Below are 19,848 nucleotides of genomic sequence, written 5' to 3'. Positions count from 1 at the left end.
ATGAGGTGATTGATGGGTGTCTCAAGGTGTGATTAGAGGGGGGAATAGATGCAAGCAATGCACTGGCGAGGTGATCAGGGCTGGGGTCTGAGGGCGTTCTGAGGGTTTGGGCGGGTGATTGAGTGCCCTAGGGGCAGATAGGGGTCTAATCTGAAAGGTAGCAGTGACAGGGGGTGATTGATGGGTAATTAGTGGGTGTTTAGGGTAGAGAACAGATGTAAACACTGCACTTGGGAGGTGATCGGACGTCGGATCTGCGCGTGATCTATTGGTGTGGGTGGGTGATCAGATTGCCCGCAAGGGGCAGGTTAGGGGCTGATTGATGGGTGGCAGTGACAGGGGTTGATTGATGGGTGGCAGTGACAGGGGGTGATTGATGGGTGATTGACAGGTGATTGACAGGTGATCAGTGGGTTATTACAGGGAACAACAGATGTAAATATTGCACTGGCGAATTGATAAGGGGGGGGTTTGAGGGCAATCTGAGCGTGTAGGCGGGTGATTATGTGCCCGCAAGGGGCAGATTAGGGTCTGATCTGATGGGTAACAGTGACAGGTGGTGATAGGGGGTGATTGATGGGTAATTAGTGGGTGTTTAAGGTAGAGAACAGATGTAAACACTGCACTTGGGAGGTGATCGGACGTCGGATCTGCGGGTGATCTATTGGTGTGGGTGGGTGATCAGATTGCCCGCAAGGGGCAGGTTAGGGGCTGATTGATGGGTGGCAGTGACAGATAGTGATTGATGGGTGATTGACAGGTGATTGACAGGTGATCAGTGGGTTATTACAGGGAAGAACAGATGTAAATATTGCACTGGCGAATTGATAAGGGGGGGTCTGAGGGCAATCTGAGCGTGTAGGCGGGTGATTGGGTGCCCGCAAGGGGCAGATTAGGGTCTGATCTGATGGGTAACAGTGACAGGTGGTGATAGGGGGTGATTGATGGGTAATTAGTGGGGGTTTAGGGTAGAGAACAGATGTAAACACTGCACTTGGGAGGTGATCTGACGTCGGATCTGCGGGCGATCTATTGGTGTGGGTGGGTGATCAGATTGCCCGCAAGGGGCAGGTTAGGGGCTGATTGATGGGTGGCAGTGACAGGGGGTGATTGATGGGTGGCAGTGACAGGGGGTGATTGATGGGTGATTGACAGGTGATTGACAGGTGATCAGTGGGTTATTACAGGGAAGAACAGATGTAAATATTGCACTGGCGAATTGATAAGGAGGGGGGGGGGGGTCTGAGGGCAATCTGAGCGTGTAGGCGGGTGATTGGGTGCCCGCAAGGGGCAGATTAGGGTCTGATCTGATGGGTAACAGTGACAGGTGGTGACAGGGGGTGATTGATGGGTAATTAGTGGGTGTTTAGGGTAGAGAACAGATGTAAACACTGCACTTGGGAGGTGATCTGACGTCGGATCTGCGGGCAATCTATTGGTGTGGGTGGGTGATCAGATTGCCCGCAAGGGGCAGGTTAGGGGCTGATTGATGGGTGGCAGTGACAGGCGGTGATTGATGGGTGATTGACAGGTGATTTATAGGTGATTGACAGGTGATTGACAGGTGATCAGGGGGATAGATGCATACAGTACATGGGGGGGGGGGGGTCTGGGGGGGGGGGAGTATCTGGGGAGAATCTGAGGGGTGGGGGTGATCAGGAGGGAGCAGGGGGCAGTTTAGGGGAAAAAAAAAAATAGCGTTGACAGATAGTGACAGGGAGTGATTGATGGGTGATTAGGGGGGTGATTGGGTGCAAACAGTGTTCTGGGGAGTGGGCAGGGGGGGTCTGAGGGGTGCTGTGGGCGATCTGGGGCAGGTGGGGGGGAAATCAGTGTGCTTGGGTGCAGACTAGGGTGGCTGCAGCCTGCCCTGGTGGTCCCTCGGACACTGGGACCACCAGGGCAGGAGGCAGCCTGTATAATACACTTTGTATACATTACAAAGTGTATTATAACCTTTGTATGCGGCGATCCGGGTGCTAGTAACCCGCCGGCGCTTCCGAACGGCCGGCGGGTTACAGCGCGAGGTGGGCGGAGCCAGTCCCCAGGGGCCGATCGCGTCACGGATGACGCGATCGCTCCGCCCATGCCCCTACATGCCGCCGCCTCTGGGCATGAGCTGGTCCTTGCGGGATCCACTTTCCGGCCGCCCCTGTGCAGTGGGCGGTCATTAAGTGGTTAATGATAGTGTTAGGAATTTGAACTGGTTCCTTTGGGCAATTGGCAACCAATGGATAGATTGGTAAAGAGGGCCAGCATCAGAGGAGCGGGAGGAGAGGTGGATTAGACAAGCAGTAAAGTTCAGTAAGAGGTGCCAGTCTGTTTTTTTTGGTAGGCCTTTCATACTTTCTTCAATTTAAATTATCATCCCTTCTCAATTCACAATACTAAGTAGCTAACGTTTGCAATTGAGGCTATGTATTCAATGGACCTCTGACCAGTCTCTCTGATTTGACAATAGCTCCATCTTTAAGCTTTAACAAAGAAATATATATATATAAAAACAGCATAAAAGAGAGTGACAAGTAATGTTTTTTCTTTTAGTTTTATTTCAAAAGAACGCATGCTTTCAATGCAGCCCGTTACAAATCCCAAGAATCTGTTGTGGGTGTACAGGATTAGAGGAGACTAAGAGAAATTGATTGTTCTATAATAATATATATTATTTTTCCCTTTGTTATTTGTGTGTAAATGCCAGGTGTGTAAAAAAAGAAAGAGAGAGAGAGAGAGAGAGAGAGAGAGAGAGAGAGAGAGAGAGAAAGCTACACTATATATTCCTTTCCAAGAAGTTACATACCAGAGAACGCTATATAAACTCAAAGAGTAAATCCATATGTGTTTTCTTTCCACGACCTAAAATGGGAATTTAAAGTGCAATTCTAGTTAGGTTGAAAATTAGCAAGATGTTTTTTTAATGCATTTTAATGCATTTTTTTTAATATAATGCTACTAAAATGTTTCAGTCTGCTGTAGGTATGATTTTCTAAAAATTCCAAAAGATTTAAATTTTTTCCTGGCAACCATGGCAACAGTACATTGTTTGGCAGATGTAAAGCTCCAGATTTAATTTCAGAATTTGGCCAAATTAGTTTTAGAATTTGACTTAGCAGTTGCTTAACGAACACAGAAGAATACAATACTAGGACAGACAGTATAGATATTACACGTCATGGACAGCATATGAGTTAAAGTGGTAGCAAAAAGGGTGAGAAGTGTTCATTTTCAGCTGCTGTAGGTGGTACATCCTCTGATGCGTTTTCTTCCTTTCTCGATGTCACTGGTTGGTGCGGTAGGAAGACAACTTCTCTCATCCTCAGCTACAAATGCTTAATGCTTCATTATATGGGTAGGGAGTATTCTTATCTAAGAAGATATAAAAATCTCACACTGTTTTTCTAACTGGATACATCCAGTTACCTCTTTGTCTTAGTACATTAGTTCAATCACACCTATTGCTGTGTAGGAATGAGTGAATTTGCTCTCTAGCCAATTTCTATTGGACAGGAAATGGAAATGTATAGGGACTAGAATCCAAAACTTCCAATCAATTGTTAACTGTGTAAATTAATTAAGTTAACTCATTGGTGACATAGGATTCTGGTTGGCTTCTGCACGCTTTTGTTTCCTGGTCAACAGAAAATTGAATACATTACAATTTTTTTCTCTCATCCCTATGGCTGAGCAGAGAGAGACCCAGTAACAAAGAGGTACATTTTTTTTAGTAATGGTTGTTAAAATCTTTACAATTCCCATGCGAAGTGGGAGTGAAGCAGTCAACATAGTTTGCATCTGTTTCCAACTACTCACTACACCACATCTCCTGGAGACTGACAGTCTGTCAAGGCTATCAGTGTCCTGGAGAGAGGTGTGGTTTCGGTGGAAAGTGCAATTTTACTCTCCCCCACCATGCTATGTGGGTCATGCCATTTTGGACCTCGAGGTAGAGTAGAGGGATTGAGCAGCTGCATTTACATTAGAGAAGGGGCCTGTGAGGGGACAGGGACTAAAAACAAATTGTGGGGCAAGAGACTGACAATACTTTGCATCTATTCTGGGCAGGAGATCCCTGAGATTGACAGTCCATGGCTGCTCACTTACATCTAATACAAAGAAACAAGGACTTAGTTGCTATGTTGGGAACCCCCCATATATTCCATGAAGTAAAACAGTCACAGCCAGGGTAACAGGCAAATGGCAAATTTTCCAGTTTCTACTAGCGTGTCAGTTCTCCAAAAAAGTTCATATATGTTCATGCAAAATGTGTTCACAGCCTTAGCTTGCACTGTACAAAAATGACCACTTAGTTCTAAAAAAAACCATACATCATTAAAATTACCACCTTCTGGGGGTGTGACCGGAAGCTCATGCGGTGAAGACATGTCTCAGAGAGGCTCCGTGCTTCTACCGGCTATACCTATCCTAAATACCACGCTGGCGTCGCAAAAAGAACCGCGAACACCTGCAGGAGCAGCTCGCTCCACTCCAGCCTTCTCTCTCATCATGACAAGGCGAGCCTCCGAAGCTGCAACCAAGCTGCGCCGTTTTCAGCATGACTCTCAAGATGGCGTCGGGCCCTCACTCGGACATGAATCTCTGTCTGAAGACGATCCCACGCAGCTGGATAATCTCTCTGACCCTCTTGCTCAACTCCTGGAAGGAGTTGTGTCAGACCAGCCTGGCTGTCATTACGGTGAAACTCGAGGAGGTTCGCACAGATATCTTCCTGGTATGGCAGGACATGCAATCGTTGCGTACGCGTGTTACTGAAGCAGAAGACCGTATCAGTGCACTAGAGGACGCGACTAAGTCTTTACAGTCAGCGATTCAAGAAACACAGCGGTCACTTACTACACTTCATAGCAGGCAAGACGACCTGGAAAACAGAAACAAATATCAGGATAGTCGGATTCCCAGAGAAAGCGGAAGGCTCTGATCCCGAGGGCTTCACAGAGTCACTTCTTATTGATCTCTTTGGCAGAAGCACCTTCTCCTCCGTGTTCATCATTGAAAGAGCACATCGCATTGTCCCTAACACCACCCCCTGGTGCGCCACCTTGCCACATTTATCTTTAAAGTTTTAAACTTTCACGACAGAGATGCTATACTCAGAGCTGCCAGGAAAAAGGAAGAAATTAAGTATGAAAACACCCAGATTTCTTTTTATCCAGACTTCTCCATTGAGATACAAAAACAACACGCTCAATTCACTGCGGCCAAGAAATTCCTTCGGGAACTCAATATGCCATATGCAATGCTTTTTCCCGCGAAACTGCGGGTCACTGCAGATGACAACACTCACTTCTTCACTGATCCTCAGGAAGTTTTCCGATGGCTGGAAACAGGCCGCCGCAAACTAACACCAAAATCTCCAGATAAAGTATGACTGTCTTATTTTCGACCGTACGTCCTGATCAGGTAACATCCCTTTTTCATACTGTATCTTAACTCCCCGATCACGGTTGAGACTTCTACATACATTTCACCCTTTTTTCACTGGTGATATTCTGTTCACAATGGTCACTGTGTGTAAACAGTCCTTTCGATTGCACTACAGACTGTTCTTCTCTGAACTCTATGTAAGGAACTGTTTCTTTAATAACGTTTCGTTTCTCTTGGTTATGGGAAGCCTGGACACTCATTACAAGCTTTAATATGCCTCCTCACCTATCCACAAATGCTGGACAATTATTATTATAGGCATTGTTGAGATACCTCATTTTCCTAGCTTCCACATGTGTACATTCCTTCTCTCAAAATGCTTTCTATGGTTTTATGCTTTCAATACTGGTTGTTTTCCAAAACTAATTTCTAACTGGCACTACAGTAAATTGCTAAATGTTCCATGATGTTATTCAATTAACTGTGAGCCCACACCATTCCCCTTCCCCTCCCTCCCTTTATCCTTCCCTACCTCCTATCCCCCACCCCTCCCCTCCCACATTTCCTTCCTTCTCCTTCACTCTCCCTGGGTACTCACAAATATATTCCCATCGTTCATTATGGTTTATATATATGTTGTTATTCTTCTGCTTCTCCGTAAGGCAGTCTCCTGCCTTGCTGCGAAATATAGGCCATGTCCATCAATGCGTTTCGCCCCTCCTCCTGGAGCTTTCTCAAGATGGAATCATGTGGGTGTCAGTTGCTGAACCTGCACAGCGTTTCTAACCGCCAGGTAAATGCTGTGCATAAGTGCAAAGAAATCGGAGTTGTTATGATGTGGCACACAGATGTGGCGGGCTGTCAGTGGGCGTTCCCATCATTTATGTTTGTGTGAGACCTAAAGTGGTTGGTCAAGGGACTTCTTTGTAGGTTACTGTAAACTAGATATATTTGCTATCCGCTAATCAAGAAGCTTATATTCACATAAAAATTGAGTCCTGCGGCTGTGCGCCTACACAGGACTAGGAAAACATTTGTTCCCTAAGTCCCTTCTTGATGTAGGATCAAAATTCAGTTTGTGAAATGCTGAAGCCAGAGACAATATTAGCTCAAAATACCTTGAAAAGCAGAAAAAAGGCTTTTATAAACACAGCATTATCAAATGATTTGGCAGGCCCTATCTCGGTACACAATGCACACTAACCAGAGTACAAGTCAGATGTGTAATAATACTGGCACGTCACTGTACATAATTGAATATTTTGTGGGCACAGCAGCAAGCTTTATGATGAGTGGTTTTATACAACATGCCAAACTCAGACAGATTAAATAAACAGTGCAGAAGGAACATGGGAAAATGGAAAACAATACAAGGATTAATGCCCAAGCTTTGGTGAGCTTATCATAAATGGAAGGAAAGTTTTCTCTAATTTGGCAGTAAAACGTTATGATATGTTGGCAGGAACAGAATCTTTCCTTTCTCTTTTTAATGCTTGAAAGGGGGGGCTGAGAACATGGAAACCAGTTGGTGACTGCACACATCCCCTGGTACACGTTTGGGTATGGGCTTGCCTCGCAGTTCCTTCGTAAGCCGCAGAGATCCGCTGGATTATGCGCCGTTATGCTTAATTGCAAACAGTCAAGGAAATGGTATATCGCTTTTTAGTGATGACAAATCTAATCCTTCAGTGGTCTTGTTCAATCTGCTGTTTCAAATGTAATGATTCAAAGCAGAGTCCGTACACTGGATGCGACTTCTGCCACCCCTGGGAAATTGGTTCTTGGTGCTGTATTTTTAATTCCAACTCCAGGCACACGTCTAAATATACAGTAATTGTAAGCACAGTGCCCACAAGCACAAACATAGATTCTGCAGCTCTTAATAGTATCTTTTCTTTTTTTTTTTATTTGATTACAAAGCAAGCAGTCAAGCAGAAGGAGGTAACTTTAGGCTCTGTGAGCGGCACTAGATTTCTTGGCTTAGCATCACACTGGTGAGAATGCAAGGGGGGAAGCCACAGATAGAGTTCTCTGCGAAGACTGCAACATGCAGCACTAGAATTCTGTGCTACAGGAAATGCTAGGTTATGTTTCTCTTGTCGGGGCACTGAAAAAAGCAATTTATTTGATATTCCCTAATCAATATATTTATATAATGATAATGACAAGTTCTGTTGTAACTGCATACACAGGACTAGATTGTGCCTGGACTAGGCCGATAATGAAATCCTGATGGACCATTTAAAATAAGGGTCAGAAATGGTGTGGCCGTCATCAAATGGTGTGCAAGTCCTGTAGTAGAACATGGTGTGGGCTGGAGGACATTAGGATTTAATTATCAATCCTCCAGTGATTGGCAAATAATCTTTATCAGAACAATCTGATTGGAACCTGGCTGACCAGACAGAAATGACACCTTGGGCATTTGAGATGTGGAGTTACCGTATATACTCGCATGCAAGCCGACCCGCATGTAAGCCGACCCCCCAACTTTTACCTACAAAAACATGAAAAAATGATTGACCCTCATGTAAGCCGACCCCCCTACTTTTACCTTAAAAAAACATGAAAAAATGATTGACCCTCATGTAAGCCGAAGCCCTGGGGGGAGCAGAGCAGGAGCAATGAATGGAGAAAATGAGATCCACATTTACAATATACTAATTCAAAGGCAGAGGTCTGCAGCCTCTAGGTCTGATAAGCGTAGTAGGATAACATCACATCTCACATAAATAGTGGCCAAAGACAGTGTAAACAAAGTACAAAAATATATCCACCAACAGTAAAATATAAATACAATACAGTGAGTGGGAGCATATAAAAAGCATGTGTATCATGCTGCATATAATTGTACAAAACTGCTATATACAATGTGCAATTAGATAAGCAATGAGGGAGAATCCTATATCCCTAAAGTGCAGCTAATGATATATTACTAAGCTCCAATACTTAGAGAGATGCCAGCGTAAAGTGAGCAGTGAAGACTGTCAGGGGCAGAACTCTGCCGGATACCTGCTTTGCCGCTGTGCGCTGATGTGTGTGTGTGAGACCGCCGCAGCCACCCAGAAAACCATGCCTGCAGCGATGTTTCACCAGGTGATCGGGCCGAAGGAGAGCGGGCAGCTGAGAGAACGGATGCGGAGGGGGGAGAGTATTGCTGCAGCCGCTGGATGTCCGCGGCGAGCAGGAGCGATGGATGTCATGACTGCACAGAGTAGAAACACAACAGGAGCGCTCTTCCGTGTTCATAATCTCGCGCTTCCTGCTGTGTCTGCACCTTGTAAACCCATTGGCTGGTAATAGCCAATCGGTTTACAAGGTGCAGACACAGCAGGAAGCGCGAGATTATGAACACGGAAGAGCGCTCCTGATGTTTCTACTCTGCTGTGTGGTCATCCATCGCTCCTGCTCGCTGCAGACTCTCCGCCCTCCACATCCGGTCTCTCAGCTGCCCGCTCTCCTTCGGTCCGATCAGCTGGTGAAACAGGACATGGGCACAAAAAATAAGTGACTCGCATGCAAGCCGAGACCTCCACTTTTGGGCCACTTTTTGGGGGTCAAAAATTCGGCTTGCATGCGAGTATATACGGTATATTGTAGCCGACATACTTTGTTTTTAATTGCCTACTGCCAAGTCCTTTGATACTATGATGCTTTCTTCTGAAGAAGCGGCTACCGTTATAGCTGCAAAACGTGCATAAGACCATTGATGATATTGTTACATGGCATAAGGACTGTTTTTATTATATGTTTTCACATCTTTGTATTTACAAAGTTTTGTAAGTAAAATTTATTTTTATACTATTTGAACATGATCTACGGGCCTTAAAACCTTCACATAATTTTTTGGGTTTATTCATATTTTGGGCACTTATCTCATGTCACTTACTGTCGATTACCGTTGTTTACCACGCCAAGATTTTCCTAACGCCACACATAGCATTTGGCATCAATGACGTCCATACTGTCTATTCCCCTATCCCTCTAAGTTAAAAGAACAATTGAAAACATAAGAGTTGGTCCTGGCTGCAGCAGGAAATTGTGTTGACGATAAAGTTTCGACTTTGCCATGCATATGGCATATGGAAACATCATAGTTTTGCAGAGGAGGTTGGCTGTGGTCCCAGCATAAGACTACCACGATCATTGCTGGTACAGGAAGAGATAACAATACAGTTATAAACCAGCACCCTACAACTCTGCTCATCTCTGGAAGGAGGGGGGAAATTGGGAGGACCACTAGGTCACTGAGGAGCACTATAAGTGGCCGCTGCATTGAGACATATTTTCGTAGATACTACATTGGGGCCTTATCCGATAACGGTGCTACATATGAGGCACATTATAATTGGAAGCTCCTATTAGTGGCCTCTTTAAAGAGAATCTGTATTGTTAAAATCGCACAATAGTAAACATACCAGTGCGTTAGGGGACCTCTCCTATTACCCTCTGTCACAATTTTGCCGCTCCCCGCCGCATTAAAAGTGGTTAAAAACAGTTTTTAAAAGTTTGTTTATAAACAAACAAAATGGCCACCAAAACAGGAAGTAGGTTGATGTACAGTATGTCCACACATAGAAAATACATCCATACACAAGCAGGCTGTATACAGCCTTCCTTTTGTATCTCAAGAGATCATTTGTGTGTTTCTTTTCCCCTGTTCTCATGCACTGACGTGTCAGGCTGTTTCTTACTGCAGAGTGCAGACAGCTTTGCCTGTATGTAATTCCTCAGTATGTGAAAGCCCAGCCAGATCAGAGGAGGATTTATCCAGCTTGTAAAAGATAAGAGAGAAGCTGCTCTAATCCTAAATAACACACAGGCAGTGAGCATATAGGGGCCTGGGAGGGGGAGTTCATAGCAGAACCACAACACTGAAGAACTTGGCAGCCTTCCAGACACAGGCCGACAAATCTGACAGGGGAAAGATACATTGATTTATTACAGGGACAATGATAGTATAAAGTGCTGCAGTTAGCCAGAACACATTAGAATAGCTTTTGGAACTTGTAGAATGATAAAAAACAGGATGCAATTTTTGTTACAGAGTCTCTTTAAGGAGGACCATTTTAAAGGGAAACTATAGTTTGGGGTATTATGTAGGGGGCGCTATGCACTTTAAACTGCTGATGCAAGGTGTCACTATATGTAGAGTTACTAAAAGGGGGACAGCCGCCTGGTACATGTTACAAATAAAGGACAAGATGTTGGGTTTAAAGGAGATATATTATGTAAAACTTAGCTTTTAATAATGAAACCAATTTGATTTGATGTTGTTTGAGGCCCCTTTATCACTTTCCTTGCAAGTGTTGGTTGTGTTACCACAAATAATTCCGACTACAGCTCTGCTGTATTTGGCGAAATAAAACTGATTCTGATTCTGATTCTGTTATCCTGTTTTGCTGCAGGGTAACCCAACAACAATGCAAGGCAATAGGACCTAGCACACTTACCATATTGCCTTATGCCGGAAGTTCCCAATTGGTCATTGACCCACCACACAGTCAACAGTGAATTACCACGGCAACGCAGCATCAAGTTAGTGGGCGACGCTGAAAATTTAAATACGTTGGTGCAGTGCACACGTTCGTATCAACACAAATATGACGGGGATCCCGGGAACCCCAGTGACGCTTTTCCCACCCAGCAGGGTTTACATCACGCATCGAGGGGTGGCAATGAGCAGTAAAGGGGTGCGGGGGTGCATGGCACTATGCATAAGACCCAGTCGACGCACTCTGCCCCAGGGTCATATGAATGAAGGTTTTTGCATTGCGGTGTGATACTATGGAGTCGGAGCATCGCACCGCAACACATTGGCTGGGTGTAAAACCGGCCTGGACTGTATATGGAGACACAGCTAGAAACTAAAATATGCAGCAGCCTCTAATGAAGGAGCCATGAACCATGAAATGCAGTGTTGCCCAATTCGATTGATACAGCTGTGCTTTTTAATGTCTATATCTGTAACATATAGTTCATAGTTGGGGGTGGAGTTCATAGCTTATTGATCCTCTTTGTCTACATTTATGTCACACAAATGTGGATTTTATGTTCACACTCACCTCCACTCACTCAGATTGGCAGTGGATGGAGTTCTCCTTTAAGAGGTCTGTGTCTGGAAAAGTTGTATAAAAAAGCCTTCTGCATAATTACATGATCCTGAAGCTGGCAGAAAGATGAAACCACATCAGTTTTGTAGCTAGGTGACAGTACTGTAAGCACATGACATAATGGCAGGCCTGAATGACATATGACATATCTGAATGATATAATGGTGCTGATGAGTGATGTAATAGCGCAATAATTTCTATAATGGTGAAAGTGTCAGAGTGTTGGAACAGCACTATATGACATCTGTGAGTTAGTCATTTTCTTTCCATAGGGCAAACGTACGTTTACAGACTGTGGGAAATGGCCCTTATGTGTTAGCTGAGGCCAGTAGAAATCAGGCTATAAATTAAACGTTACTAGAACAGGTAATGGTAATGTATGTGCCTGCTTGGCATCAGATGCTTCATGTACGTTGGAAATATTTCTGGCTGTCTGGATCCTGTTAAATACTGTATTTAGTGTTCACATCACAAATTCCAGCCCTGCCTGTACAACAGCTACAAAAAAAAGCACATTTGCAGATGAATTTCACAATTGTTTGCTGCCTGGACCTCAGGAACCTTTAAAAACGATCGATTTTTAAAGAATCAGGAAAATAATCTAAAATTAAATGTTTTAAAATGATCTGCACAATTCTTTTAGATTTTTGTAGCTCTCCTATAAAGTAAAATTTGATTGAAAAGCGATTGCAGTTTTGCATGGATGCTGTCACTTTATTGAATAAAAACTGAAGAACTCTGTCTATAATTAGCTAAATCCTCACCTTCATTCTCACCTATGCCTATCACTAATCTTAAATGAAAACTCCAGGATGCGCTAAAAATTATCACCTAATTATAGAAGTTAGTGTTTTTGTTTTCTTTATTGTATATTTTCTCTCTTGGTGCATTACAGAAACAGAATGACCCCTGGCATGTTACAGAAACCGAGGTATTGCTAGTGTGTTACAGAGGCAGAGTGACCTCTGGTACATTACAGAAACAGAAGGACCCCTGACATGTTACAGAAACTGAGATATTGCTAGTGTGTTGCAAAAACAATGACTCCTATCACATTACAGAAATTGTGTGACCTTAGGCATGTTACAGAAACAGTGACTCCTGGAATTTTACAGAAACACAGGGACCTCTGGCACATTACAAAAACAGACTGACCCCTGGCAAATTACAGAAACAGCGTGCCATCCAGCCTGTACCTGTAATGCAAGAAAAGCTGACAGGAATCTGTTGAATGACTCCATTGAACCGCCTGCCAGCTGCTTGTGGAGACACAGCCCAAGCATTATCTACGCAGAGCGGTCCAAATACTACCAGACTGCCGTTTATGTAGATTCTATGTACATTTTGAGTTCACGGGTTCATTTCTGTATGCATTAGCAAAGTTAAACAAGTCAGAACTTGCAGACAGACACTCTGGGAATTACACTGTCTCAACCTAAAACTTGACAAAATGTAGCAGTTGTAGGCTTTTATAAACAGACGCCAATGTAGAAGAAAATAAATCATTCCTTTTTCTTGACATCATTCTTTCCCTGCCCCAAATCTGTAAATCACATAATGGCTGTAGGACTCTGCTTGCACAGTGTGTTTCTGATAAACTGCATGCAGTGCTCTGGTAATGTTTCCTTTAATGTGACTTCTGCTCATCACCAGATGTGGACTATTTCCTGATGCTAGACAGTACAAGTCCCCCTGAGACTGTCATTATTATGTACCATGTACACACTGTCAACATGCCAAGGAAGGCTGAGCTTGGAATCTGAGTTCAGAAGCCATTTTTGACTGACTGGAAAAGCACAACATGGAGTATGGCTGGGAATGTCAGTTATCTATATCTGTGAGGCAGAGCGGGAAGTGCACTGGGGATGACATTCTACATACTTCTGGTTATGACAGCTATGAAGGTCAATAATATGCTTAACATCCTCTCTGGGAAACTCATAAAAGGTTATGAGTGGCTAGGCCCCATTATAATCTCCCCTGCTGGAGAAGAACCATAATCCAACATAAGGCAGAATACTTATTTGAAATGAGTTGCAAAATACAAACAATTAACACTGGTTTTTTTTCGATGTACATCATCTTGTTATTTCAGACGGTATTTACATCACTATTGGCGCATGGCATTTTTTTCAATCATTTTAGAATAGGAGTGAGCCATAGCAGTCTTTTTTTTTTCAGGTCGGTGTTTGCCATCTGCTGATCTAGTAGAGATACAACCTGAAATTTACAGGTGACATTTCTGGGCATGCCTTAAATACAAACCAGATAGAGCATTTTAATTGGCTGGAACTACAGGAGTAGCAAAATATCAGAATACCCTTATACTTTTTTTAAGCACACCTGAACTGGTAAAAAAAAGTCTTTGAGGCCTCTCAGTTTGCTTTGGGTTCCCTCTGTTGTACCGCTATCACCCCTCATTAAAAGCTGTGACCTGGCTGAGTCTCAGCTATGGCCCATGCTCTCTCTAGTCCATGCACCTTCTCAATGACGCTCTCATTGCCAGGAGTGTTCTGTGCATGCGTGGTTACACTTCATTTGTGTACCTGCACCTTCAGCAGCCTCTTGTTTTGAAAGTTGCGACAGAAGTTGCGACACTCATACATGAAGCTCATACATGAAGCTTACCGTGCTCTCTCTCAATTTGTGAATTGAAACTTGCTACACTTTTATCATATCACAGTCTTACATGCTTATACTATTGCATTAAATGGTTTCTTTACAGATATTGCTAAGAAAATAGTTATACTGGGAGAAGAAGTCATTGATGTTTTGCAAGGATTGCCTTTTACTATCAACATACAGCTGCAAACTGAAGATGATGCTACTGTGGAAAGTAAGACAGTTCCTTTATTATTATTATTATTATTATCATCATCATCATCATCAGTAGTAAAACAGGTAAAAAGGGCGGCCTGGTAAAAACAGCACCACCATAGGCAGCAATGTTAAAAATATGAAAATATGGGCTGATATGGTTAGGTGACGGGTTAGGGTGGACAGGGTCCTTAATGGGGAGTAGTGTTTTAAAGTTACACACCGCCAGGGGAGTTTTAGGCCTCTTTTACAGTGCAACGTTAAAGTCTCCCGTTATAAAATATTATAACGCAGAGTAACGCACAGCAATGCAAAGTCTGTGCGACATTCACAGTGCACACGTTGCGTTAGTATGTAGCGTTATTAGAAAGTGCTGCATGCTGTACGTTTAGCAATGAATCTGCTGCGTTACTTGTGTTGCACATGCTCAGCAATGTTTTTTTTTCTTTTTTAAAAAGGTTCCGCATGCGCCGTTTTCGTTCCATAGCAAATACATTTTCTAACATGCGACTTTAACGTCGCACTGCGAAAGTGTATATGCGTTGCGACCTTAACATTGTATCAAACGCAATGTCCTACTGTGAAAGTAGCCTTAGGGTTAGGCAGTGCCAGGGGAATTGGTTAGTGTTATGCATCGAGAGGGAGGGCTAGTGTTTAGGGAAAGGTTAGGTTAGGTCTTAGTAATTAATTGGTAATGATAACCAATACTTTATATTGGAATGAAATAGTAGAATATTGTAATTTAACAATATTCTACTAGTGACTATCTTTGCGGTTGTTTTTACTAGGAGCCCTTTTTACATGTACACCATAGGCAGAAGTAGTAATGTATGTATATATGTAGGAATAGTTATCGTAATACTCTACCTGGATAGGAAGCCAGTGAGAATACAATACTTTACTCCACACTGTAACTAATTTGTACACAGAATTGTCAATATTGTTCATATCTTTTACCATTATGACTGTACTATATGTGCCTCATTACAGAAAAGTTAACCAACTAATGCACAAATTATTATGATTAGAACTTTTTGTTTCCATAAGGTAGAAAAAGCACTCTAAAAAGCTCAGCATTTATATAATGTGTGTACTTGGCTAGCATGGTGCATGGAGTCTGTGTGATCTCTACTGGTTTCTATGGAGCTCGTATCTACATGCATATGCCATGAATACCCAACTTACAAACAACCCACCCATATAAATGGCCTGAAAATATGAAATTTGATTCTGTAAGAACAAGTTAAAAAAATTCAAAAAGAGAAAATTGATTTAAAAAAATAAAAATAAAAGAAAACATGTTTTTTTAAACCGGTAAAATTACATTTTGCTGTGGTATATTGAGGGCATTGGGGACAGAGGTGACACAGCAGGGCACACTGAAGACACAGGGAAAGAGAGGTGACACAGAGGCACCACTGGAGGCACAGGGGGTATAGAGAAGGTACAGGAGACAGAGATGGCACAATGTTTCAACTCATGGACAGATTCAGGTTAAGATCGAACCTACAGTTCTTATCTCATTCATTAACTACCTGTGGAATACTCTCTGCTTCAAGAACTCTGTTGCCACAGCCAGGGTTGTCATGTCCCTGAAATGAAGGGTTGACATAGAACCCTCCTCATTCAAAGAGCTCCATCACTACCATTGGTGGACACATGTAAAGAAATGACACCGAGAGCCCAATATAGTGTAGTATGTACTGGAAATGTGGAATATGCAAAGAGTACAAGTATATATATATATACTCACAAACAGGGCCGTGCAGAGGGTCCTTAAGTGGGGGGTGCTCAAATTTAAAAAAGGGGCCTGGCAATGCCTTCTCCCACATGCCCTCCCCCTCCTCGTTTCCTCACTAGGGGGGTATTGATTGTCATGCTGCTGAATGCAGATGATGGGAGCCATGTGGGTTCTGGGTGTAAGTACTGAGTGTCATGTGGGTTCTGGCTATGGATGTGTATCGAGTGCCATGTGGGTATTGATTGCAAGTACTTAGTGCCATGTGAGTTCTGGGTGTAAGTGCTGAGTGTCATGTGGGTTCTGACTATGGTTGGGTATCGAGTGTCATGCGGGTGTTGATTGCAAATACATAGTGCCATGTAAGATCTGGGTGCATGTACTCAATGTCATGTGGGTGTTGGGTGCAGGTACTGGATGTGACATGGGTGCGAATACTTGGCACCATGCCTGTACTGGGTGCTGGCTATGGGTGGGCTTTGGGCATCACATGGGTTTTGAATGCAGGTACGGGTTAAGTGGGTGCTTGGTAGAGATAATGGGTGCCATGTAGAAGCTGTGTGCAGGTGTGAGTACTGGGTGCAATGTCAGGCCTAGGTGCAGGTACTTGGTGTCATGTGAGTGTGAGTACTGGGTGCCAGCTATGAGGGGAAGGGGTGGCTGATGGGAAAAGTAGAGGTCAGTGTGGGTGCTGCAGGAAGGGGCAGGGCCATGCAGAGGATCCTCAAAGGTGTGGTGCTCAAATTTGAAATCGATAAATCGTGCTAGATTGTGTATGTAATACCCCCTCTCCAGAGAGCATAAGGCAGTCTTACCCCCCCCCCCCCCCACACACACACACACACACACCTTTATAGCAGTATCAGGCAGACTTTGTGTCTCTTTCCAACCAACTCTTTTGGTGCTACCACCCTCAAATCAGCAGTGATAGGTGCCCACTGTTAGTGGGTTAGAGTGGGCACAGTGGAGCCCACAGTGGAGGCACAGACTCACCTTTCATTACTGGGACCTCTGTCCCTCTTGATCAACACCCAAGCCTCTTTTCAGGCAAAGAAAGGGTTACCAATATGCAGTGGTTGCTAAGCATTAGTAGATGCAAAACTGCAGTAAGTGGGTCCCAAGGTCCAGTTTGTATTGGGTGTTTATTTGCAGTGGGTGCTATGCAGTATTGGGTGCTGAATGAGTAGCAGATGGTGATAAACAATTGTGGGTGCCATGTGAGTGCTAATTGGTACATGGAGCCATGTGAGTGGACATGAGTGAGTAGGGAGTGCCATGCGTGGTCTGGATGTGTGCCATGGAAGAGTACCGAGTCTCGTATGGGTTCGGACCAAGTATGGGTACTGGGTGCTATATGGGTGCTGGCCATGGACGGGTACTAGGTGCATATAATGGCTTTGGAACTTGGTGACGTGTGAGTACTGTGCCATGTGGGTGTTGATTATGGGGGTATGTGGATCTTTGGTGCAAATACGAAGTGCAAAGTGGGTACTGGGAGTGAGTACATGGTGACATATGGGTGATGGGTGCTGGCTAGTGGGTATTTGTTGTCATGTGGGTGCTAAAGGCAGATGGTGGGTGCCATGTGAGTTCTGGGTGCTGGCACAGGGTGTCATGTGGATTCCAGCCGTATAGGTGTGTATCAACCATCATGTAGGTGTTGATTGCTGGTACTCAGTCCCTTGTGAGTTCTGGGTGCAAGTACTGGATGTCATATGTGAGTGCTTGGTGTGGGTGCTGGGCACCAAGTGGAGGCTTAGTGCAACAGGAAATACTGCAGATGAAAAATGTGGGTGTTGGGTGCAGGTACTGGGTATCACATAGGTGCTAATACTTGGTGCCATGCCTGCACCGGGTGCTAGCTCTGGGTGGGCATTGTGTGTCACGTGGGTTCTGAGTGCAGGTACTTCGGGTGCTAGTACTGGTTATGTGAGTGGTTGCCATGTGGAGGCTGTGTGCAGGTGTGAGTAGTGAGTGACATGTCGGAGCTGGATGCAAGTACTATGCCATGTAGGTGTGAGTACTGGGTGCCAGCTATAGGGTGAAGGGGTGCAGGTATTGGGTGTCATGTGACTGTTTGATGCAAGTACTAAGTGCCATATTGAGGCCGGTTGTGAGTATTGGGTGCAGGGTGCAAGTACTGGGTGCTTGCTATAGTGGGGGTTACTGGTTGAGTGTAATGTGGGTGCTGAATATTGGTGGGATTGCTGTGGGTGCAGGGGGTGGGAGATCACTGTGGGTACTGATATGAATGGCATAGTTGCTGCTAGGGGAGGTAGAGGTCAGTGTGTTTGATGGGGGAAGGGTAGGTCACTGTGGGTGCTGGGGGGAGAAGTAACTGTGGGTGCTGTGGAAGGTAGAGGTCAGTATGGTGCTGGAGGAAAGGGAGGTCACTGTGGGTTCTTTGGGGGAGATCACTGTGGGTCTCGGGAGGTAAAGGTCATTGTGGGTGCAGGGTGGGGATGGTGTAATGGTTAAGGACTCTGCCTCTGACACAGGAGACCAGGGTTTGAATCTCGGCTCTGCCTGTTCAGTGAGCCAGCACCTATTCAGTAGGAGACCTTAGGCAAGTTTCCCTAACACTGCTACTGCCTATAGAGCGCGCCCTAGTGGCTGCAGCTCTGACGCTTTGAGTCTGCCAGGAGAAAAGCGTGATATAAATGTTATTTGTCTTGTCTTGTCTTGTCACTATGGGTGCTGCCATGAATGGCATAGTTTCTGCTAAGGGAGGTAGAGGTCAGTGTGGGTACTGGGGGAACAGTAGGCCACTGTGGGTGATGGGAGAAGTCAGTGTGGTTACTGGAGGAGGGAGTGGATGCTGGGTGTTGGGAGAGGCCACTGTGGGTGCTGGCAATAAGAGGTCACTGTAGGTGCTGCTTTTGGGATGGGAGGTCCCTGTGGGTGCTGCAGGGGACAGGAGGATAGCCACTGGGGGAGGGAAAAATCACTGTGGGTGCTGGGGGAGGGATAGGTCAGTGTGGGTGCTGGGGTAGGCAGGATCACTGCTAGAGCTGGGGAGGGAGAGGTCACTGTGGGTGCTGGGGGAAGGAGAGGTCACTGTGGGTGCTAGGTAGAGGTCACTGTGGGTGCTGGGAGAGGGAGAGGTCACTATGGGTCCTAGGTGGAGGGAAAGGTCACTGTGGGTGCTAGATGGAGGGAAAGGTCACTGTGGGTGCTGGGTAATTGAGAGGTCACTGTGGGTGCTAGGTGGAGGGAGAGGTCACTGTGGGTACTGGGGAGGGAGAGGTCAGTATGGGTCCTAGGTGGAGGGAGAGGTCGCTGTGAGTGCTAGGTGAAGGGAGATGTCACTGTGGGTACTGGGGAGGGAGAGGTCAGTATGGGTCCTAGGTGGATGGAGAGGTCACTGTGGGTGCTAGGTGGATGGAGAGGTCACTGTGGGTGCAGGGGAGGGAGTGGTCACTGGGTACTAGGTGGAGGGAGAGGTCAATATGGGTGCTAGGGGTGGTAGAGGTCAGTATGGGTCCTAGGTGGAGGGAGAGGTCAGTATGCCACACTAAAATTCCTGTCTGGGCCTCTTCACTTGAAAGTGTCCCAGAGCTTCCCGCGGGTGGGCGGGGATTATCGCGGTTGGGGGCGGAGCTTATTTTGCGCGGCGAGAGGGGCCTTTTTTTGAAGATTTTAAAAAGGGGGGTGCCTGGGCACCCAGAGCACCCCCCTGTGCACGTGCCTGCTCACAAACCAGGGTTACCTCCTAGGTAACCACTGTGCAGGCAGGTGGTGAGATTGTCCTGACCCCACTCAGGATTAAGAAGTCGCTCTCTGTAGATAGGAAAAGGGAAG

General features: G+C 45.1%; 1 protein-coding gene across 3 annotated transcripts in view; it reads left to right on the top strand.

Annotated features, from left to right (window-relative positions):
* MORN1 (MORN repeat containing 1) overlaps nucleotides 1–19,848 on the top strand; it is a 565,248-nt gene that overhangs the window by 172,455 nt on the left and 372,945 nt on the right. For all 3 annotated transcript variants that reach the window (XM_068240670.1, XM_068240672.1, XM_068240671.1), the window contains exon 8: nucleotides 14,218–14,328. In XM_068240670.1, the coding sequence (XP_068096771.1) occupies nucleotides 14,218–14,328 (111 nt within the window). The remainder of the gene's footprint in view (nucleotides 1–14,217; nucleotides 14,329–19,848) is intronic.

This window comes from Hyperolius riggenbachi, chromosome 6 (genome assembly GCF_040937935.1).
Source record: "Hyperolius riggenbachi isolate aHypRig1 chromosome 6, aHypRig1.pri, whole genome shotgun sequence".
Taxonomy (NCBI): Eukaryota; Metazoa; Chordata; class Amphibia; order Anura; family Hyperoliidae; genus Hyperolius; species Hyperolius riggenbachi.
Note: the sequence above shows the minus strand (reverse complement) of the source record. Positions and strands in the feature narration are given on the sequence as shown.